This window comes from Trachurus trachurus (assembly GCF_905171665.1).
Source record: "Trachurus trachurus genome assembly, chromosome: 15".
Lineage (NCBI taxonomy): Eukaryota > Metazoa > Chordata > Actinopteri > Carangiformes > Carangidae > Trachurus > Trachurus trachurus.
Window position 1 is genome coordinate 3,214,973 of NC_139906.1, and position 24,692 is coordinate 3,239,664.

At 40.7% G+C, this 24,692-nt stretch overlaps 1 protein-coding gene across 2 annotated transcripts; it reads right to left on the reverse strand.

Annotated features, from left to right (window-relative positions):
* Positions 1-5,593: 5,593 nt before the first annotated feature.
* Positions 5,594-24,056, reverse strand: gpr155b (G protein-coupled receptor 155b). Of its 2 annotated transcripts, none has more exons than XM_083987748.1 (19): positions 23,886-24,056; positions 22,083-22,275; positions 21,840-21,987; positions 20,924-21,053; positions 19,423-19,754; positions 18,603-18,670; positions 18,162-18,336; positions 14,780-14,935; positions 14,058-14,141; positions 13,616-13,739; positions 13,353-13,437; positions 12,489-12,576; positions 9,651-9,885; positions 9,471-9,548; positions 8,600-8,757; positions 7,715-7,810; positions 7,496-7,560; positions 7,250-7,387; positions 5,594-6,158 (listed from the first exon to the last, which is right to left on the reverse strand). In XM_083987748.1, the coding sequence occupies exons 2-19, from the start codon at positions 22,238-22,240 to the stop codon at positions 5,693-5,695; spliced, it is 2,784 nt and encodes a 927-aa protein (XP_083843874.1). In that variant the 5' UTR covers positions 22,241-22,275; positions 23,886-24,056; the 3' UTR covers positions 5,594-5,692. The 2 variants fall into 2 exon arrangements, with proteins under 2 accessions (XP_083843874.1, XP_083843875.1); XM_083987749.1 differs by having other exon boundaries at positions 6,022-6,216.
* Positions 24,057-24,692: the final 636 nt, after the last annotated feature.

Below are 24,692 nucleotides of genomic sequence, written 5' to 3' on the forward strand. Positions count from 1 at the left end.
TCAGGTCAACACTGCCCCATGCTGACCAACGCAGTAAACATAACAATTTTTAACATAATATATAATTTAATATGGTCATCTTTTTTTATATATATAATTAATATTTTAGATTTATATGATTACTAAAAAGTTAAATAATTTAAAAAAAAATGTCCATATCCTCACACCCTACCTGCTGTAAATATTGTCAATACAAATCCTGCTGTATTTACATATGAAGAGTTCATTTGCAAAAGCAGATAAGTGTCATTTTGAAAAAGATGAGTTGATGCTTTTGAATTATTCTTTGCATAGTGTTGTTTTCAATAAAGCTTTATTTTTTGGAGCTACGTCTGTTTTGAAACGTCTCATCTCCTTGGTCAAAGCCACTCAACTTTGGTTTGACTGATTTCACCTGGTGTAAATAATAATTAAAAATTGTTTTGAATTAAAAAAAAAAAACAGTTATCTGCTTTTGCAAATGAACTCTTCATATATAGAAATGTAAACCATACAATGTAGATGTCATTCATAACTTGTACAAAAATCTATCCAGGATTTTTTTAAATGGCACTACCTCATTATCTCTTTGTACAACATGTGACTGTACAGTACAATCTGGCCACTTTATTTATCTTATCTTTTTTTTTATTATTGTTCAGTTGTTCTTGTACGTCTGTTATGTAAATGTCAGAGAGTTATGCAAACTGGAGTCAAATTCCTTTTATGTACAGTATGCAGCAAACTTGGCAAATAAATCCAATTCTGATTCTGAAAACCTCCTACATGATGTAAATAAATTAATCTCCTACATCAGCCAGTCAGTATTTATGGTCTGTGCGTGTTGTGTTGTGTATTTCTTCAGTTGTAAAGTTGTATAATAAAGCTCTAAATACTTAACATAATTAATAATTGTGTTAATCTTTCTGCGAGCTCACAACTGTATAGGTTCTTGGCCTCAAATATGTGTAACAACCGGACACCAGGTGAAAATGCAAATGTGATTATACAGCTTATGATAAAAATGTTTTACTTATAATAATAGTGTAATATAATAACAATAACACATACTGTTGAAAGTTATTATTGTTATTATATTACAATTTATTCACTAACGATACAAAGCTTTTCATTGACCTGCTTCACCCTCTGTGTACTTGAGATTCATTATTCTTTCAAGATGCGCTTTAGGTTTGGATATCAAATCCTATATTGTATCAAGACTGTAGTTGAATATATAATTTATAACGGTATGTAATGGTGTCTCTGATAGCTACATAGACTAAAGTGAGTTGTTGTTTTTTGGCACAATGAAGTGATGTACAAGAGATTTTTTTGTTCTTCACAAATAGTTGAAAAGAAAATCTGCTTTTTGAACAAAAAAATTACAATAAACTTTGGACAATTTAAAGATAAAACAAGTCTGTGGTTTAGTTTTGAATTGACAGAAAACAGGAAAAACATCAATTTGTGGCGGTTTTGGATGCAAACAGTTTTTTCTAATTTTTTTATTAGTGCCTTGAAGGTCACACAGTCATCGACCCTGATTGACAGCAACACGCTTTAAAACAAAAACATCCACAGTTACAGCAGCACCAGTCACATCTCATTAAAACCTCACACATACACACACACACATCTCACAGAAACTCACACATACACACACACACACCTCACAGAAACTCACACATACACACACACACACACCTTGACACTGGCAGAGACAGGCACAACAAGGACCTGATGTGAACTGCGTGAACTTAAAGGGATAGTAGCATTTTTTTTAAAAGTGGGGTTGTATGATTTACAAATAGCCCCTAAGTACTTTAATTGCAGTAGAAGACTCTCTGCACTCCTCCCGTTAGCAACGCCAGCCCATAATAGCCCTGCCCAGAGATTTACAACATACATTGTTGTGAATGGACCCAAAGAAACGGCCTATTTTCACGGACTAAAAGAGGTTTTACCTGAAAAAAAAAAAAACACAGTTCCATTGTTCGCTATAATATAATTTTTTCCAGCCCTTCAAAGTGCAGGAAAAACACAGTTTTTATTTGGACCTAACCAACTCACGTATCCCTCCGCCCAGGGTTAGCGCCCGCCGATCAGCAGTTGGTTAGCAATTAAAGTACTTAGGGGCTATTTGTAGATCATACAACCCCACTTTAAAAAATGCTAACTATCCCTTTAAACGTGGTCGTCTTCTGCGACCTTCTGACCTTCACAGCAACAATATCACAAATGTAAGTCGTGTAGAAAGTGTGAACACTTCAGTAGTGGTTTTTTTTGTAGAGTGAGCTACGTTCAGGAAACATCGTAAATAAAGGGCTCGGAAAAAATACTTCAGGTTCGACTCAGTGGCAACAAAACAAAAAAGTCAAGTTCTTCAGGTTTTGGCCTCGGCTCAGTGCGAAGAAGAAGGTTTGGCTGAAAAGGCAAAAATAAAAACTCACGAGTTGCATAATTTAAAATGAGAAAATCAACAAAACAAAACAAAAAACAATGATGGATGTTGTTGTTGTTGTTGAGTTCAAGTGCAAAGAGTTTCAGTGCCGAGCAGAACAGACGTCTGTGCTGCTCTTCAGTCGGTTCATGCAGGGAGAAGAAGAAGAAGACCAGTGGTTCAAAGACACAACGTGCAAAAAAAAAAAAAAAAATCCAACACTGAAATAACAACAGGCAGGTTCACCATGATGCGTTCAGGAGCAGTCGTTCACATGAGCACATGGGAAATCCACTGATTTCTCTGCTCACACCTCTGGGTTAAACGAAAATAAAAAATAAAATCTATAATCAAAGTCGGTCCGATGCCAGGAGGAGGGAGCGCTCGTTTCACCTTCTGCTTTGACGTCAGTGAGCGGCGATATGGCCTTTAATAAAGAAATACTGTAATACCTTTAGGCTTTTATCACAATACGTGATCAATATGGCCACGATTCACAGCCGTACGGTGGCCAGGGAGGGACAAACCAGCGTTACAAAGTGTGAAACACTTTTACAAAGCTTGAGACACATTTACGTTTTGGAAAAAAAAATGTTTGTTTTACATATCATAATGCAAAATTACATCATGATAACACATTTACAGGGTTCCCACTCTTTTCCAGGACATTTTCAGCAGCTACAGACTGACAGACATGTTATTACACATCCTCTGTCCCGTTCATGCTTTGGAGAAGTGTAACTTCTTTTTGACAGTTGTACCTTACTTTGTACATTTCTGTTTCTGTGTTTCTTCCTCTCTCAGCCCCAGAGGTCTGGTTTAAAGATGTGCAGTCTATGGCTCTAAGTTATGAAATAATCTCTTACAGTAACACGCTTAGAAATTCCTATGAATTTATCATAGAACAACACAAACAAGGGATCGAACACTGGAAACACTCATCAACTCAAAGCCTCTAGTTTTCTCACTAGGTACTAATAAATAAATCCTTAGTGAGGTCTGAAAACGGCAAACGGAGCTCTGGTAGCTGATGTGGTAAATCGTTTTCCAGGAGAACTGAAGCTTTTCCAGGACATTTGACTTTTTTTTTTCTAATTTTCCATGTGTTTTCCGTGACTGGAAAATTGGTCAAACATTTTCCAGGTTCTCCAGGTTTTCCAGGACAAGTGGGAACCCTGATTTACATTGTGGATAACAGATTATTAACAAGACGCAAAAAACTTTTATAATTGGCACGATACATTTACAATGTACAGATGACATCAACTGGAAAGGGAACGGACCAAATCTTTGGCTGGAAGTGAGAACTTGACTTGACCTGGTTAACGTCATCTGTAAATTTAAATTTTCACGTCTTGTTAATCTGTTTTCTGAAATGTGAACGTGTGTTTCAGGACTTGTAAATGTGTTAACTGTGATGTAAATTTAGTTTTTTATGATATCACTATATGATTCACTGCCACTTAACAATAAGACAATCCGTTATAAAGGTTTACAACTAGGCTGCTAATTCAACAACTAATTCAATTGCTAAATCACTTAACACAGTTTTCATATGTTGATGTGGATTACCAGTATTTATAACTGGGTTTAATGGTTTGTGGTCTTGCCAAATAGTTTGTAATTGTTCACCCATGAACAATAAAGTGACAATAACCAAATAATAGTCCTATTGTACATAATATTGAATGTTTTTATTGGATTTTTTGTTGTTGTTTTGATATCTAAAAATGTTTTTCCAACATGTAAATTTGTCTCAAGCTTTGTTAAAGTGTTTTCACATTTTGTTATTTTGGTTTGGACCTCCTCAGCCACCATACAGCTTGGATGATCTCAGAAATATTAAATATGACGGAAACCTTTCACTGGTCTTCAGCTCAGTGTCTGGACTTGATATGAAAGAAAAAAAAATGTAAATAACGTAGATTTGTAACGGTTTTATCGTCTGAACGGAGACAGAGGAGACACGTAATCTAACGGTGATCGATAATCAATAATCTTCACTCACGTCTTCGTTATGAGACAGTTTCTACTCGTTGTCTGTGAGTGTGTTTGTTTTATCCACCTGTGACAGGACGGAAGACGACGTCGCTGCTTCCTCGTTGTTTTTTTCCGTCTCAGCTAGGGATGCACATGATTAACCGTTTAACCGTTAACCGATAAAAAGAACTTTGACCGATTAATACTATCGTTTTTTTTTTTTTATTATTAGGTCCTTATGTCGTCAACTCATGGGGGCGTGTCGACACGTGCAGAGTTCACGTGCCTTCAGTCATATTTTGCAGCAAAAAGTTACACAGGAGGACTGACAGTGCAGCAGCCCCCATGAAGGAAGGTCAGACAATAAATGTAGCTACATGGACATAGATGTGAATCAGATGTAACTACGGCTCTGAGAAAAAAAAAAAAGAGGACGTGGCTGCTCTCCAGCCTGTTCACCTGCAGCAGCTCTCCTGCAGCTCCACAGAGGAGCTGTCAGAGGAGCTCTGCTGCTCCTTCAGCCTGGTGTTTGGCTGCACTTTGTATAAAAACAGTTCTACATTGGACGATCTAACCTCCATATGAGCGCGATCAGCTGAGACAGAGCACAGTGGATGTGGCGCTGCTCTGTTGCAGCGCACGTGTGTATTTAAAGCAGAAGTAAGCGATCCGGTCATTTTGGCTAATGCTGCGTTCCAGGCAGGCTTTTGAAACCGTAAGTTACAGCTTCAAGTCACGACTTACGACTTTGTAGCGTTCCAGGCAACCCACTCGTGTTTTTCCGACCTGTTTTCCCAGTGAAAGTCACTATAACGGACAACTTCCGACCCGTGAACTCGTACCAGATCGAACTGGTACGACTTCACAGGTCGGAAAAACACGAGTTACGAGTTGCCTTAACAGTCCTCGTCCCTACGTCGCCACATTCAAGCGCATCCCTTGGCTGCACACACAGAGAGGACTGCCCCTTCATGCCGTTCTCTCTCCTCATTGGATAAAACTTGTAGGATACGAGGAAAGTTTTCTCCTGGGCTCAGAGCAGAGCAGAGTGACTGACAGACCCGTGTTTCAGTCCAAACACTCTATGTAAGTGATTGCTTACTTCTGCTTTAACGGCAAAAAAATAAATAAAAATTGGAGCGATCAATTAAAAAAAAAAATGTTTTGCCGTGCGCCGCAAGCGTCTTAATCTTATCGGTTAACGGTTAATAATGGGTTAACAAGCGTTGGTTATCGGTCAGAAAAAAAATTCTAAATGTGCATCCCTAGTCTCAGCTTCCAGTCGTTATTTCACTTCACTTCCTCCCGTCTCGACTCGCTCCGGCTTGGTCTCCACCGTGTCGTCATCTCCTCGTCCGGCTGCTGCTGCTGCAGGAAGCGGAACAGCAGCGTCCTCTCGTCCCTGAAGCGGATGCGTCCGGTGCGGTGGTCCAGCACGCCGCCGCGCTGCAGCCGCACGCCGTAGAGCTCGGCCTCGCGGCGCCCGGCGCACAGCAGCCGCTGCAGCAGCCAGTCCACCAGGTCGCTGCCGCGGAACACGCTCTCCATCGTCTCCGCTGGCGCCGATGATGATGCTGCTGCTGATGATGATGGAGCGAGGTGCAGGTGCTGAGGATCGTGGGAAATCTCAGGTGGATCGTGGGTTTGGTGGATCAGAATCTGAAGATCCTGATGATGCGTGCGTCGTCGCTCCTCCTCTTCCTCTTCCGCCTCCACTCCTCCTCCTCTTTCTCCTCCTCCTCCTCCTCCATCAAACCTGTCATTATCAGAGGAAGGATTCACCTGTCGAAGCGCTCACACTCTCACCGGAGCCACTAGAGGGCGATGGAGGAGAGGAAAAAGAAAAAGGAAAAAGGGAGGGAGCAGAGGGAAGAAAGGAGGTAATAATAAGGAGGAGGGAAAAGAGTGGAGAGACGTTTTTAATGTGTTAGAAGGAAGAAAAGAAAAGAACCCGAGAAAAATAAACTAAAAATCCACTGAGAGAGTTTTAGTGTTGTTAGTTTTCAAAAAAACATAGTAAACAGGGTCCAAAACTAACTTTTTGGCTGGCTGGTAAGTGAAATTTTTTACCAACCAGTATATTGCTATCAGTATTATTTGACGTGTAATTTAGGTCTTATATACGATTCTCAATCAATATTTAAGTTTTCGTCGGTAAAAAAAAATAACTCGCCAGAGTGGCGAGTGGTCTTAAAAATTTACCAGCCAGAGACAAAATCTACCCGTAATTGGCGAGTGGCGAGTGTTAGTTTTGGACCCTGATAGTAAATAAGAAAAACACAGGTTTATAGATTTAACACCTTTTTACACCAGGGACGAATTTTTCATGTAAGTAATTTGTGCGTCAATATTATTTTTTTCAGACTCTTTATTTTCATCATGAGTCCTTTCACTCAGACCGCGAATGTTACGCAGCAAAAATCTGACATAAAAGGTAATTAGCGTAGTCCACTACTATGACTATAGGGATTATGGCGAATTTGCCAAAATGTTGAACTATCCCTTTAAGGCACGACGTGGAAGGGAAGAACCACAAACTTTGGTTTGTAATCAGAAATTTCGTGTCTTTCATGTGTCTCGTCCCCGGTGTGTACGGGCCTTTAATCTCTACTCAGGTCTGTGTGTTAATGAAACAGTTAAAACATGCATTCACAGTCACAGTGAGAGATATCTACTATTTAATTACTTGTATCTGCAAACTGCACTCAAGCAAAAGGTCAATTATATAAAATAATAACACAACATTTCCACCTTTAATGTGTAAAATAAAGATCAGATTAAACAGGAGATATGAAGCAAAAAAAATCTAAATGGTCTATGACACACACACACATCAGCACTTCATACCTGCGTGTGTGTACGATGTCCTGCACACACTGGTCTTTGTGGTAGCGGACGAACTGGGTGCAGGTGAGTCTGACTTCCTCAGGTACGGCCGACGGACTCAAGTCCTCGCTGTCCCTGACCGGCCACAGAGCCTGCAGCCTGATAGGTCAACAAAATAAAACAAGAAAGGGGCTTCATCCGTTGTTCAGATGAATTGAGATTGTTTTGTTTTTACTGTAAAGTGAAATCGTGGCCTCAGCCTCTCACCTCTTCTTGAACGGTAAGATGATCAGGTGTCTGTCCAGACCAAAGATCCCGAAGGACAAGAAACCCTGAGACACAGAGAGAGAGAAGAGACAGGTGAGTCAATGTACACACCTGGAAACACACACACACACACACACACACACACACACACACACACACACACACACACACACACACACACACACACACACACACACAAACTATACACACTATACACACCTGTCCGTAGTTTGCCACGGCGCAGAAGAACTGCAGCTCCAGGTAAAGCCTCCCTGGGTCTTTGTTGAACAGCCACCACAGGCAGCTGGACAGGTTCTGCAGAGAAACGAACGGACCAATCAGAACACAGCGGTTTTTGAACAGCTGGGAATAGCCTACGTTGCAGAGTCGACATAAAACACGATCGCAACTCACATTTTATCTGGCAAAGAACTGTTTCCATCAGAATTTGTCACATGAACTTTGTAACGATCAAGAGAAAATCCGATGAAATCGACCGTATTATCGATATTTAATTCGATATTGCTTAAAGCAGAAGTGAGTGATATATTTGTGTTAATATAAGTCTTAAATAGTTATATCTTCCGACAGCAATCACTTACATAGAGTGTTTGGACCGAAACACGGGTCTCTCAGTCCCTCTGCTCTGCTCTGAGCCCAGGAGAAAACATTTATCGTATCCTACAGTTTTTATCCAATGAGGAGAGAGAACGGCATGCAGGGCTGTGTGTGCAGCCAAGGAACGCCGTGAATGTGGTGACGTAGGGACGAGGACTGTTATGGTGCATTCAAGGCAGACCGTACCTCGTGTTTCTCCGACCTGTGAAGTGGTACCAGTTTGATCTGGTACGAGTTCACAGGTCAGAAGTTACGAGTGGCCGTTATAGTGACTTTCACAGGTAAAACAGGTCGGAAAAACACGAGTGGGTTGCCTGGAACGCTACAAAGTCGTAAGTTGTGACTTGAAGCTGTAATTTACGGTTTCAAAAGCCTGCCTGGAACGCAGCATTAGCGAAAACGACCGGATCGCTTACTTCTGCTTTAATGGGAATAAAAACGTGTGGATGTAAACGTGGTTAGTGTGGATGACATCATGGTCCTCACCGCCAGCAGGCTGACGCTGAGCAGCAGACACAGCAGGACGTGTCGGACCGTCTGCTTCTCGTCGGGCGGCTGCTGGCCGGGCGGCGGCAGGTTGAGCGGCTGCTCCGAGGAGGAGGCGGAGCTCTGCTGCAGGCCGTCACACAGCGCCCCACTGAGGCCTGGAGGGGAACTACATGTTACACACAGCACACAGCGCCCCACTGAGGCCTGGAGGGGAAATACACGTTACTGCTGCAATACAACAACAGGGCGACTGTGGAGACCAGTTTGTCTCTGTATCATTATAACATACATGCACATATTTCAAATATATCTATATCCAGAATTTCAATTTCTAACAATATACCGGTACTTTTATTTAAGTATATGCGTTTATTAAATACCTAAAAATGTTTTTCTTGTTATTTCTCAGTTATTTTAAACATTTCTCTCTCTATGTATATATTTATATATCATGTCAATAATATAAGCTACCATACCACTAAACACATTTGTCAATATATGACGTTATTCGAATTTCTTAATGATTACATGTGTCATATTCAGAAATTTCATGTATCATAGAATATAAAACAAAATCAAAATATGTTTTAGTTATTTATCTTGACCTTAGATTGGGTTAATCACTGCTGAAACGTTTGTGTTTTGACTCATAAAGTTCAAATGACAGAGTCCATCTTTCATTTTTCTACTTGACTTTGCAGATTTCTGCTGGTATATATTTTTTAAGTTTTATTCTAAAGAAGGAAATATGTGAACTTCCCTCTGCTCCACTCTCTACATAAGATCATTATCATGAAACTAAACTTTGACAGGTTTGTTTTGGAAGTAAATGAGTTTTAGAAAAAGAAAAAAAGATTAAAATTGTTACCTGTGTTGTTTGTGTGATCCCGTTGTGTACTGGCGATCATGTCGGGTAGAGACTGGAGCGGAGAGAAACTGTGGATGTCTGATAACACAACAACACAACACAACAGCACAACAGTTAACTGTGTATCGTCGGCCTCAGAGTCGTTCATGTCAGTCCGTTTCATCTAAAGCCGTGTTGTACCTGAGTTGTTGATGCTGCCAGCTGGTGAGTCCACAGGCGGTGTGTGTTGTTGTTGCTGTGACTGCAGTGAGTCCTCCAGACCAGCGGGGGGCCTCAGCTCCTCGCCGACGCCCATCACGCCGGCTCGGCTCAGCGCCTGGTAGCCGCTCTCCTCCCGGGCGCCCTGACTCAGACCCATCAGGGAGACCGCTCCCAGCAGCAGGCTGACGGCCAGAACCACGGCCGAGCAGATGATCTGATGGAGAACACACAGAGATTTACTCACAGATTCAACGTCTAATAAGTTTTCAAAGCGGAGAGTTCAAGACAACTCCGAAGTCGGAAAAAAACTAGCTCCGAGTTCTCAAAATCGAATTGATCGGCGTTGAACTCGGACATTACAGGTCGGAAACTCGGTTTTCAGAGGTTTCAGGTCCGACTAGGGATGTCACGACTATAGATTTTCTTGGTACGATTATTGTCAGAGAAATAATCACGATTATCACAATTATTATACTCAATAATTTTACAACACTATGAATGCGTAACATCAAATATAGTCAATTGCATTACTAATTATATAAACAAATTATTTAAAGTATCTATAAATATAGGACCAATTATTAATCCTTCAGAGGAAATGTTTGAAGTATTTATTTTATCTTTTTTTTTTTCTTACAAATGAGACGCTAACATTTAAATTCCTACCAGTTCAGTGTTACGTTTGGTAAATTGACATTAACTCATTGAGTGCCAACCACGTAATTTCTCGTTTTTCGTTCCCATGCGTTGAGTGCCAAAAACGTAATTTTACGTTTTTTGCTTTTTTTTTTTAATTATGAAAATAGACACTTTAATACACATTATATGTAAATTTGGGGACTCTACGACGAGGAGAACTGAAATAGATGACGATCAAAGTCACATGACAGCTCATGATCTGGAAGTTTTTATCATAACTCGGCTTCTGCAAACGAGTTCTGCATGCAGATGCAGCGCAGCTGCTCTGCAGCTGCTCTGCTCTCACCCGCGCTGCTGCTCCAGCTGCTCGAGCTGCTCGGAGCTGAACCAGGAAGCTCTCAGCCGACAGTCCGCCCGGTCTTCAGCTGGAGCAACACCGTGTCCTCCCCAAAGTCCTCCCGCGGTAAAATCTGATGGTCTCTGGGCCAAAGCAGACCGGCATCACCGACCCGAACCACAGAAGGACCGCGACCACCGGCGGGACCGGTCTTCCCGAGCCGCGGTGGCCGACTGACCCTCACGCTCCGCGGCTAGAGGCTGTGACACGGCACGGTGCGTCTGTGTTATTGTTGTTTAGTGGCGCCCCCCCCGCCCCCGATGGTGGTTTTGTGAATAGAACAACAATTGTTGTGTATATTTATCTTATACGAGCCCTTTGATCCAGAAATGCGAGTGTCAGAAGAGCGACAGACACAAACAGCGCACCTTTCATAAAAGACGCTCCATCTCCTTTTCTAGAAAAAAAGGAGGGATTTTGGTGAAACCCAGCCATGTTTAGCTTGACTTTTCTCAGGAACGGAGGCACGTAGAAACAAACGGTTTGTGGCCACTTGAAGCATTAAGTTTCACCTTTCAATTGAGCTACAGTATGTGTTGGTGGCAATAATATAGAATACACTGTGGCTCTACAAAAATCGTCAAAAATGGTCTAAATTGCCGGTACACTTGACTAAAACTTTGGAAAGGAGCGCGGCACTCAATGAGTTAACATAATTTAACCCAGTAACTGTGTATAACTTTGTTTTCATTCTGTACATGTTGCGCTGATCTGCCGACATGGTTCTGAGATAATCTTTTTTGGAAAGTGACGGTATTTAGGAACCTTTACGGTTAAATAATTGTGGCGTTTAATACCGCGATTAATTGTGAAAACAAGTAATCGTGACATCCCTAGCTCCGACTTTCCGACTTGATGTCACGACAACATCAAAACATGGCGGCCCGTGTCTTAAATGGTTAGAATTTAAATTTTTTTAAGTTGTTTGTTGAGGTTTTAATGCATAATATTTGTGTATTATTGCAGTAGCCTATATGGAATACGTTTATATTAAGCTGTGATTGTTGTATTGTGTAAAATTGTGGTCCTCGTATGTGACGGAAATAACTTTTAACTGTTATCAAAGCTGTGGCGTCTCCTCTCCTCTTCATTTAAATAAACGTAATTTTCTGCTGCATATAGTTTCTGTTCTCACCACAGAAACAAAATTAAATGTTAAATTAAAAGAGCTGTAACACAAATATATATAAAAAAAAAGAGGAAGTTGGAGCCCTTAAAATGACACAAAAATAATTATGTTATAAATAATAATTTGCTATCTATCTATCTATCTATCTATCTATCTATCTATCTATCTATCTATCTATCTATCTATCTATCTATATTACAGAAAGTAAAAGTAAAAGCAGAAGTAAAAAGTAAATGTATTTCTCTGCTTCCTCAGTGTGATTCAGTTTTGATAATGATGATAATTATAAATTCACTCCACAGCATTTCTCATTTCCTTTCATACAGGAAGTGTATGAAAGGAAATGTAGGGGGAATAAAGAACTATATACTTCCCCTACCCAGCAGCTTTTAATGTCAACTTTCTTTATTTAAATTTTTCTTTCATCTTATTTGAGCATTATATCTCTTTTCTTTATTTTCGTGGTTAGTAAAGGAGGAGTTATTGCCCATGTGTAATTTCTTTTATTAAGATGTGAAAAAGGAGTGAAAAAGGAGTGAAAAAGGAGAAAAAGAGACTTTAGTATTTGTAGTTAGTAAAAAAAAAACTAAAAATAAAGAATTCAGTATGAAAACAGCAAGTGATGTGGAGCTGCAGCAGGTGTGTCTCTAACCTGAGCTCGGCCGTAGAAGAAGGCCGAGTCCAAGGTTTCAGTCCTTTCTCCCGCTACGAGGAGACCGCCGACCATGAGGAAGGGCACGCTGCACACACACACACACACACACACACACACACACACACACACACACACACACACACACACACACACACACACACACACACACACACACACACACACACACACACACACACACACACACACACACACACACACACACACACACACACACACACACACAGATTATTAAAACCAAGGAAATTCCTAACATTCATTCCCTATTGTGTTATATATGTGCTGTTCCTGTCCTCTCGTCCTTTCACAATAAAAGCCTCTGAGCACAACCTGCTTGCACTGCAAAAACTCAAATATCTTACCAAGAATATTTGTCTTATTTCTAGTCAAAATGTCATTTCTAGTCAAGACAAATCTCATTATACTTAAAATAAGACTCGTCACATTAAAAAAAGTAGCTTGTTTTTAGACACTTTTTTTCTTTGAAGCATATTTTCACTTGAAATAAGTTGAAAAATTGTGGATCAAGTTTTTCTTCCTTAATACAAGCACAAAAAACTTTAAATTAGTTTGAAACAAGTGAAAATTTATCTAAAAACAAGTTAATTTTTAGGTGATGAGGCAAATTTTAAGTGGAAAGAGTTTAGTTTTGACTAGAAATGAGACATTTTGACAAGAAATAAGACAAATATTCTTGGAAAGATGTTGAGTTTTTGCAGTGATATGCAGTCTGGTCATCCTGCATATCAGAAAAACTTGGATGTTGACTGCGATAAATGATAAAAATAAAATGTATTGATCTCTATGAGCCGGTGAATGTGTTGCTTAGAGACGGTGACGTACCCCCAGCCCAGAGTCATGAACACTCCCGGTCTGAGCCTCAACATGTCGTCCCTGTTCGTCAGAGCCAGACACAGAGGGATCAGCCCTGAAAACACACACACACACATACGTTACAGGATATTTGTTTTATGAGCATTCCTGTTAAAATACTAAATATTTTATCTTTATCAATCGTCCAAAATGTTAGCACGTTGGATATCGGCAGAAACAGAAACAGAAACCACAGTCGTTCATCCCCAGGTTGTGAACACAGACAGACTCACCGGTCCAGATGTAGGTGCTGTACAGAGAGCCGTAGAGCAGAGTGAAGGTGAGGATTTTGCCGAGCAGATTGTCCTCTTGTTTCACCAGGAAGTTCCACAGGATCATACTGACACACACCAGGAACTAGAAGTACAGACGATGGATCAATAATCTTTTCTTTTTGGTTTTTCAGCTTGCTCAGTTCATACAAGCTTTATTAATTTACTTGTATTCATGCCTATCCATCCACACCGTGCAATATCTCCAACCAAACAACATTTTTCTCTATTTAAACAATATTTTGCACATAACAGACAGTACATATTTTTGTTTTATATATATTTTTGTACATTGTGAAGTCTTTACATGTCCTCCTGTACTTGTATGCTACTGTTGCAGGTGCATTTCCCACTGACAGCTGGAGACTAAAAGGCGTGGATGAAGTTGTAAATGGAGACTGACCTGAGCCAGGAAAAGGTTTAAGGCAAACAGGTGAGGAAGTCTGTTAAACTTCCTGCTGAGTAACATCACTGCAATGGTCCAGACCTGAGAGGAGACACAAACACAAATCACACATCACACACTTTGAATTCTGTTTTATTTAATTTTAAAGGGATAGTTCAACATTTTGGCAAATTGGCCCATTGCCATAATCCCGGCGAGCTGCTCAGAGCTACGCTACGGAGGCTCATGGGATTTCTTGGTTTCCCTCATCAAACTCATCAAAAACACAATCCAACAACTCCACAACGCTCTGGTGGACAAGTTGTGACCTGCACATTCACCACGCTATGAGATAATAACACAACGTTACCACACAGAGTTGTTTTAGAGGGAAATTCATGCAAAACCACTGATGCGCGTGGCCTTCAGGGACAGTTTTTCATCAAGCAGTCTCTGTATTTCCCTCTAAAACAACTCTGTGTGGTAACGTTGTGTTATTATCTCATAGCGTGGTGAATGTGCAGGTCACAACTTGTCCACCAGAGCGTTGTGGAGTTGTTGGATTGTGGAATTGTTGGATTGTGTATAAACCAAGAAATCCCATGAGCCTCCGTAGCGTAGCTCTGAGCAGCTCACGGCTCTGCTCCGCCGTTCTAAAAATAGCTTGCACCGACAATTAAATTTGCCAAAATGTTGAACTATCCCTTTAAAGAATCTAACCAGGTCTAATGATCTCTCACCAGAGCGAGGAGGCTGACGATGCTGATGTTGAAGCTGACGTTCTCCAGCTCCGTCACCAGAGGCGTGGGGTCCATCAGGGGGATGGTCAACAACCAGGCCGACACGTACATGATGGGCGCCGACAGGAACGTGCTGATCACCATCCCCGACGTCACCTGCAGAGAGACACACATGGAAAGAGGATGTGATGTTTTCCTGGTGTGAAGTAGTAGGGATTAGAGCACTGGAATAAGAGAGTAACGACACGCATGGGTCCAATGGAAGCGCCTCCTGGTGGAGGAATATGGGTATTGCAAAAATGCCCAAGAACTGACATCTCTGCATTGTTGGTGAATGAGCAAGTGTGGTGTTTTCAATAATTTAAGGACATTTATAGATCACCCACGTTAATAGCATCATTGAGGACCCTTTACAGATAAACATTAACACATAGGCTAGTTAAAAAAAAAAAAAAAAAAAAAAAAATAGTTGTCTACATTAATGTTTCAATCTACATTTTGTAATACACAAATTATAATAAGTATAATTTGATATGACCAAGACACCTAAAAACAAAAACACGGCCGTTTTCATCAATTTACAAGCAAGTGGGCAACACACATACATTGGAGTGAATGAGTTTTCTGGGCGCTTTTGCAATACCCATATCCTGCCACTCGGGGCGCAAAACCCTTAAACCCTTAAACCCTTACCACGGGAGTCAATGGTGGTGTCGTTACTCTCTTTTCCAGTGCTCTAGTAGGGATGGCTATCGATACCGAATGCTCTACTTATATTGGTACCAACAGAATTCCCACCTAAGTACCGAGTATCAATTCACATTAAGTCAAACGGTTCCACACTTCGCATTATGGCATCAGTGTCTCTCTCTCTCGTCCTTCATTTGAAATGAGAAAAGATACCGAAGGATACCGGTACCGACTGAAAAACAGCCGGTCTGTCGCTTAAAAATAAAAGCACGGACTGAGAATCGGTAGCGGAGAATATTATACAGGTATTTCTCATCACAACGCCGGTACCGTTCAATTAAGTCCTCGTCACAGAATGAGAGCACATCAAAACGAGGACGAAGTCTCCTCTCGTCAATATGTCAATATTCTCCGGTAGCTTCTCATCAATATCGGCACCTTGGAGAGTTTGTGCTCATTTGTTTTTTTATTTGACAGAGTTTCACACAGAACTTTCTGATGGCTGTAGGAGTCTCTCCATGTTTCTCCTTCTGCAACAGTAAAAAGCGAACGTTTTTTCAGACAAAACAATAGATTAGATGACTACCGTAAAACTTCAAATAATGGCCGACTCCCAATTTACCGCCGCCGGTCCCAATTATCCGCTGGGTGTAGCAAAATATTTTTTGTATTAACGCCCATCCCAAATAAACGCCAGATCAAACATTGTTTTTCTGGTTGCCAAATATGCAAACATAGCCTCCCTCAACACAAACAAATAACTTTAAACAAATTGAAAAGGGCGTCTCGAGACATTAACTCATTGGCTGCCAGCCATTTTCAGATCAGAGAGCCCCATACTGCCAGCCATTTTAGAGCATTTTGAACGATCTTATAAGACCCACAGAATATTGTGTTATATGTATGTATGTAAACACCGAAACTACCAAGAGAAAGAGTAGACTCTTCGTTCAATAGGAAAAAAAAGTTTGTTTCTACCTTTTTCCGTTCTTTTGTAAACAGCAGTAGAACATAGGCTGGTTTCGCCAAAAACACCAGTTTTTGACCAAAACACTGAGAAAACGAGCTTTTTGTGGAAAGAAACGTGTCAAGCAGAACAGTGACTTTGACGTTGATATTTTTTGCTTTAGTGACACCTCACACATCTGAACAGTGTTCTCCTTCTATAAAACAACAAAAACAACACAGAGAAAGGACTTTTGATGGCAAAATAATAATTTATTTACAAATATCAGTAAAAATATTATAAAAAATATATAAAAACTTTTTTGTACGTTTGTAGCTGTCACATGACCTCTGCCCCATGGTCGACCACTGCTTGATCCACGACCTGTAAATTATAGAAATATATATAATTACCATAAAAATACATCTCTTATAGCTGTAGTCAGTGTGATGTGGAGTTTTTTTTTTTTAAGCTTTCCGCCGGCGATCAAAGCGATCCGCCCTTCTCTAAGCAGTAAAAGTTAGCTCGCTAGCAAGTTAGTTTATTTAATTTTTTTTACCATTGATGTATTATATTATTACCTTCATGTCTTTCTGGAGCGTGGGGACGAGTCTCTGCTGCTCCTGGTTGATCCGGACGGAACTGCTCATCTGACGAATCCGGGTCACCGAGCCGTCAGCTGCTAACTCTCTCACCGGCCGCTCGGCCCGGCTTGATCACCGGTGTCCAGCGTCGGTGTCGGTCGTCTGTGTCTTTTTCAATGATCTCCGTCGTTTTCTCACGATCGCGACCCTCTTCCTCTCCGAACTACCGCGACACATACGGTACATAATGTGCCAACGTGCGGAACACATAGGCTCCGATAAGTTTCTTATATCTCTTGTCATCTCGCTTCTTCTCATAATCAATGCTGATCTCTCATCCAAAGAGGGCACTGCTGCCACCTACAGGACAGCTACACGTCTTTACACTAGTTTACAAGCCTGATATTGATGGACAAGCTCCACCAGACCATCCTCCAGCCCCTCCCGTTGAAAAACGCAATTGACGTCTATCGACGTCAATGGCAGTGAACGGTTGTAATTAGATTGACGTCTATAGACGTCAATGGCAGCCAATGAGTTAAAGACAGCCGAGGACCGACAAGACGCCTCTCGGCTGGTTGTTCCTGCCCGGTCTGTCCACTCCTCTCAAACGCACTTCAGTTGTTGTACACCGGTACCGTCTCGGGTCAGATGTGAAAGGTTTCCATCCCACGTTGTGAAGGTGTGAAGGGAGACAACTCACCACCTCCAGCTCCACGTTGTAGCAGTATTTTTTTTTTAATATACCAATGTTCATTAATATGCGCTGTCCCTATTCAAATAAAATGTTATTATTATTAACTCTCCAAAAATAGAAGGTTCAAAAGAGAGTTCTGCTAGAAAATATCTCCTTGATTTAAACCTGTTTTTCTCAGAATTATCCTCCCAGAATGCAGAGTTTGGAGAAAACATGCTGTATTCAAATGAGGATAACTAAAAAATGGAACATGCTACGAACTCACTTTCTTTCCTGGTGAAAGTAGAGAGTCTCCCCTTTCATTTGAAATATTCTGTGTCATTTTAGTCATAGCATAACATATTCTGTGGCTGTTTGAAAAGTAGTAAAAATCCTCAAACGTGCTGGCACTGGCTGTACACTGAGGGAAAAAACTACATTTTTTTTGTAGACAAAATGTCTAAGGTGTGGAGTGAGACAACTCACCACCTCCAGCTCCACGTTGTAGTGGCCGGCGTAGATGGCCACGCTGGGCGCCGTGGGGAAGACGCCGTAGAGGAAGGCGAAGTTGGACAGACTGGTGTGGTTGGCGCTGGTGCTGTTGGTCTCTCCCGCGTCCAGGATGTCCACCATGTCTTTACAGACCAGCGGCATCACCAGGCTAAAGGCAGAAGGTCACATGATGACGAAGAGGACGAGGCTTTTCACCTCCCATTCATTCTCTTTGGGAATTTTTTTTTTGCAGTTTTTCATGAGTTACGTCGCGAAACATGTGTAGGCTACTCTTTAGTGAAAAGTAATAGCACAACAATCCCGATCAAAACACATGTATTCATATATAATTAACCTGGGTCCTCTCTCAATATCCAGCACACACACACACATACACACACACACAAACACACACACCATCCCAGATGCACTTACAGTTTGGCTGTGATGAGGAGAATCAAGGCGACTCCAGTGTCTCTGGTTAATTTTCTAAGTTGGCCGACCTGCCACACAAAACACAGATTATCTCACACTGATCAGTTCCTCCATCTTGTTAAAAGTTTAATTAAAGGAATAGTTCACCAAAAAATGAAATTCATGTTCTCATGCTGATGAATATTCCAGAGTAGTTTTTTATTCCTCAAAGTGCATCTGGAGACCCGGGAGGGTTTTTTTTGTAGTCCAATGAAAATTTGAGATGAGATTAATAGGGCACGACACAAAAACGTCCATAAAACTACACAAAAAACATTTAATATTCCTCCACACTACTCGTCCACTGCAATCCAGGTGTCCTGAAGGGAGATAGTCCAGAGTTTACTGGAAACAACGTCATTTAAGCAAGTCTGGTCACGTCTGCGTGCGTTTCAAATTCAATACAGGACTGTTTAGGCTGTAAAAATGTCCTAAATTACGTAGTTTCCAGTAATCTCTTGACTATCTCCCTTTAGGACACTTGGATTGCAGTGGACGAGCAGTGTGGAGGAATATTAAATGTTTTTTTTGTGTAGTTTTATGGACATTTTTGTGTCGGGCCCTATTAATCTCATATAAAGTTTTCGTTGGACTAGGAACCGGCCTCCCGGGTCTCCAGATGCAATAAAGGAATAAAAAACTACTCCGGAGTATTCATCAGCATGAGGGTGAGTCAATAATGACTGAATTTCATTTTTGGTGAACTATTCCTTTAATATAACTATTAAATTACAAAGTATTTTAACACCAAGCAGCTTTAAAACTAATAAGTTAAACTCACCATTGTGAGGCCGAGGTAAAACAAGGCTGCTCCTCCGAAGGAGTTGGCGAGGCCGTCGATGAACTCCGACAGCACGGCGGGAATACGCTGGCCCAGCGCGAAGTGGGAGACGATTCCCACCATCACCATGAAAACTATCGGGTTCTTCAACACCTGTAAGACTACAACTCCCAGGATGCTTAGCGTGCTGTGCTGCGCGTGGCTGGCCTGCCTCCACTTCTGCACCTCACACAGAGCGAAGCCGATGGGGTTGAGGAGCATGAGGGAGACCGGGGCGACCAGATAGATGTACTGGAGGTATTCTGGGTAAGTGCTGCGGTACAAAGCATCGACTGGAAGGAGAGAGAGAGAGATGCATCCTCTTTGTTTATATTATATATATTTGTTTATATTATATATTATATAATATTTTGTCAGGCCTCGCTTGAAAAAAAATTTCAATATTTTTTTTATTTCAAGCAATCTGCCTGGTAAAATAAAGGTAAAATAAAAAAAATATTGGCTGAATATGACTGTATATAGGTCTGTTAATGGGTGTATGTAGGTTTCAAATAGATTTCTATATTCTTATAGAATATATATACTTTTTTTTCAATATCTTTATAAGTAATATAAAATCCAGGTTAGAAACATTTCTTTTTTCACGTGCTTATAGCTGAGCTCTTTTAAGACTTTATCTATTTTCTTTTACTTTTATTTGCTCTTGCTTTTAACTCTGTTTTTAGTGTTTTGTTTGTTTTTATTCTGTCTTATGCTTCTTTTTTTTTAATGTTTTGTCTTTATGTAAAGCACATTGAGTTGCCTTGGCATGAAAAGCGCTATACAGTATAAATAAAGATGCCTTGCCTTGCCTTGCCTAATATTGACAATAATTATTAGAGGATAATATGATAAAAATGACAAGGGGTAGGATTATATTCATATTTTACTTCTTCCTACTCCCTTTCGAGCATGTTAAGACTGTTAATGGATATATTTTATAAATTTTATTTGTTTTGTATTACAGTGGAAGCCGCTTATAGTGATCACGGATATAGTAATAAACCGCTCATATGGATCAAAAGGATTGGGACAGGATCATTTCTATACAAATGCTGTTTAAATAATTAGTTTATAGTAATCAGTAGTAAATCCACTTATAGTGTTTATTTTTTGGTCATTTTATGAATGAAAATATGTGCAAACACAATTGATGTGGTTCATAATCAAAGTGCAGACGGGTGTGTTTGGAGCTGATGAGAGAAAAACTATACAAATGGCATTTTAAATGATGTTCTGCATAAAAAATGGAGGTGAAATAATAAAAAATCGGTTATAGTGATCAGCATTGACTCTGGACCCACGTGACCCACTTCTGTCAGTCTCCTTTTATACTACCTTATATGTTCAAAATAAAGGCTTAATAACAGTATTAATAATAATAATAATAATTTATAAACAAATGAAACTGACTGAGTAGTTTCCTGTCACTGCTCAGCGTTGGTGTCGGTGTTTGACTCACCTATGGGATATCCCAAGGCGAAGTCGTTGCTCTGCGTGGCGAAGATGGCGTAGAGACCGGCCTTGCTGTACCTGGTGTCTGGACTGGCCACCATCAGCGTCAGCACACACACCAGCACGAACACCGTCACCTGCACACAGGAAGTCACGTCAAAACGATCAGTTTCTCTGGTTTTACAATTTTTGGTTACGTGCTTGAATAAAATGAATGTTTTTTTGTTTTATTCTATGAACTACTGCCAACATTTCTTCCACAATTGAAATAAAAAATATTGTAATTTAGAGCATTTATTGGCAGAAAATGGCAACTTGTCAAAAAAAAACAAAAATATTACGTCTTTTCAGACCTTGAATAATAGTAATAATTCAAAGAAAACATGTTCAAATTCATTTTTAAACAACAGAACATGAATTTTCTAATTTAGGAAGAGTTTATAAATCAATTTTGGTGGGATAATGTCAATGCTTAATCCCAGCAGTATCAGTGCTGTTTGGTGCTTTAGTTTATTAGTGAGTTCATCCCAATCTCCAGTAGCAGGTTTTACCAGCTCCATAGTGTTAGAGCCATTGTACATTATAAACAATGTGGCAAATAATTTAGATTGTGTGATATTTTTTATTTTAAGATAGTGTCCGTCTTATCTTATTTTATGTTTGTACCTAACTGTCTTATTATTTATCTATGTTTCACAGTCCTATGTCTTGAGTGTGAATCTCTCGCAATTGCTTTCCAATGCGGTTTTTACTGCAAATGGCAAATAAATGACAGAGGATAGATGGAGCCACACTAGCACATAAGAATAAAATACAAATAAATAAAAATAAGTAAAGAGAGAGGAAGAAAATAAATAATAATCAGGATCAGGTAATAATCAGATATTGGAGTGTGATGATGATGGAGATGAAAGGACGGTGACCTTAGCGACCAGGACGCTCCAGAGAAACGCCCAGATGACGTTTCCAAAGTCGAGCAGCACCATGTTTTTAAAGAGCAGCGCTGGAAGAGCAAACTTTGACACGAAGTTGCCCAAACCCTTGGCCTGGCTCTCTGTGATGATGTCCGCCCTGCGCACGGGAACAAACAGAGGAAACAAGAGCGGTAAAACACAACAAATAAAAAAATAAAAACAAATAAACGGCGTGTACCTGCAGCCACTCACCTGCCTGCGATGTAGCCACACAGGATGATGCCGAAGCACTCAAGGAGAGCTGGGAACAGTTTGTCAATGGACATGTGGGCCCCAGCAGCGGAGCCCACAATGGCATTATGGGATATGTTCTTCCCATGGATCAGCACATAGTTGTTGGTGGTGTCCATGGTGACGACGGGCTGGCTGGGGGAATGTCAGCTCTCTGAAAAAAAAGAAAGGTACTGTAAGAAGGGAAAAGAGGCCTAGTTGGAGGGAAACAGAAACATAGAAAGACTTAATATAAATTGCAGCATCTTGAAACTAAACTAAAAGGAACCAGGATTAAGTGCTTTCATCAGGGGGAACCAGCATCACGGATTTAGATTTGGGCGATGATGAAAGGAAGGAACCATGAAAAGCTGCCAAATAAGCAAAGTTCATTCGTAATACCTCGACCTGCCGTTTCAGATAAACCAGTTTTCTGGGTCATCTCAGTCAGCAGCAGTTAGTCCAGAGTCCTGGTCTTATATACATAGGCTACATTCCCATTTCAGAGAATAAGACTACTTTCTTTCTGTTTGGAAAATAACGCTGTGTTCACACTGGACACAAAGCAAATTTTTCACACAACGAGAATACATACAAAGTCAATGCCAAGACGCGAATAAACACAAATTTGAGCCAGCAGTGCGAATGACGGTCTTGGCAAGATAAAAATACACGAATGCTCCGATTACGTGAAAACTCCGGGAGAAGGTGGTGAAATTTACCGAGGAGCTCCAATGATATTATTAACTCAGACATGAGGGCGTTTGGTTTTACAACCGATCTCCTCTTTTGGTGAATGTGCGCGAGTAACGCGAGTTGACACAAATACTCCCACGAGTAGAGCGAGGCGAAAACTAGGTTTAAAGGGACAACGAGGAGTTTCTCCATCGGCAGAACGAAAAATTCTGTGACAATAAAAAAGTCTTATATTAATGTGGATGAATCTACGCTACCCACACTTGTTAATGGGCCCATTTTTGATAAATATATCGTTTTGTCTCTATCGTTATTTTGTTATTATTAGTGGTGGTGGAAATTCTGGTCGAGCCGACCAGCGTTTCCTTACTTTCGGTTTTGTGGCGAGTCATGAGAATAACACCGCCGAATCGCCGTTTATGGTGGGAACTACGACGGTATGTGATCGTCTTCGAACCCCTGACTTTAATTCTTGATGAATGAAAACAGAGAGTCTGTCTTGCGCCGGTCAAAGAATTTCACGGTGCGCGCGGAAGCTCATAAATGTAGTGTGAAAACGCTTCGCTTTTCCAAAACTCCTGGTGGTCCCTTTAAGATAACAGTGTAATATTTAGGCTCTCTTCAATCTGTTACTGTATGATTGTTTATAGGTTGTTCTAATAATTATTATGTAGATATAAACATCCTACAGTACAGGGGGTGGTGGGGGCTATTTACCTGCCCAGGGCCCCTTAAAAGCCCGCACCGCCCCTGCTGTGTATGAACCTGAACCCACCGTTAGCTACAGTTTCCTCCAGTCAACACCTGCTTTATTTTAACGGCGGGAGATTTTCACATATTATTATCTAACGTTAACGACACCGTAAACAAAGTGACGTTAAGGTCCCACGACGTCAAAGAGCACGAGAAGCTAACGGCTCTCTTCGCGGACCGTTAGCGTTAGCCACCAGGTAGCTAAAAAATGCTAAAAACATCAGTTGGAAACACGGCGTTAGTTACCGTTAGCAGGGGAAATGATAATCCTCAACGCGACACATCTGGTGGTACGAATAAACGATTAAAAAAACAAACGGAAATGCTCCCGCTCACCTCCGTCGGTTAGAGGACCATCTCTGCCCGGTAACGACCGAGATTCATCCGTGGTGGTGTCCGTTGAGGTGACACTACAGTCGGTCAGTCCAGCACCGTGTTGTCGCCGTTGGTTGGAGAGTGAGTTCAGTTGCTTCTCTCTGACAGCTGCTGCTGCCCGCGAGGGGCGACGCCCTGCGACGTGACTGACAGGCGGCTCGGCCAATCAGCGTCGAGACCCGCTTCACATTCCAGCTGTGATTGGTTGGATTGGTGCTCATTGGCGTGTATGTATGTGGCGCTGCTGCTGCTGCATTCACGTGATAATAAGGACATCATGATTAAATCTTTTTGGATCTCATGGCTCAATTTGTTCTGCAGCAAAAGTTAACAGATAAAATGTGACCACTAAATGACATATATGGTTATTTTATCACTCATTTGATCATTACACATATTAAAAATATTCATTTTGGTTCATTGAAGCAACAGTGATGGAATACAGTATATAATAAATAAAAGTGAAATGGGAAAAATAATTCAATACTGAGTTGTCTGGGAGTGATTGATAGTCCATATTTAAGACCCAACATACCTCAACAAGCTCTAAAAAAATTTTGGTTGGAAAAATTTAACACGTTTTCTTATTACACCAAAAATCAAAAAATAAACAGTTAGGCCAACAACAACATTGTTGGAGAAATTGTGGGCAACTGAATGCCAACCATTCTCATATATTTGGTCATGTATGAAAATACAGTCATTTTGGGAGGGGGTCATGGGTGAATTTTTTGGATATAATATTCCTAATGATCCTCGGTATATAGT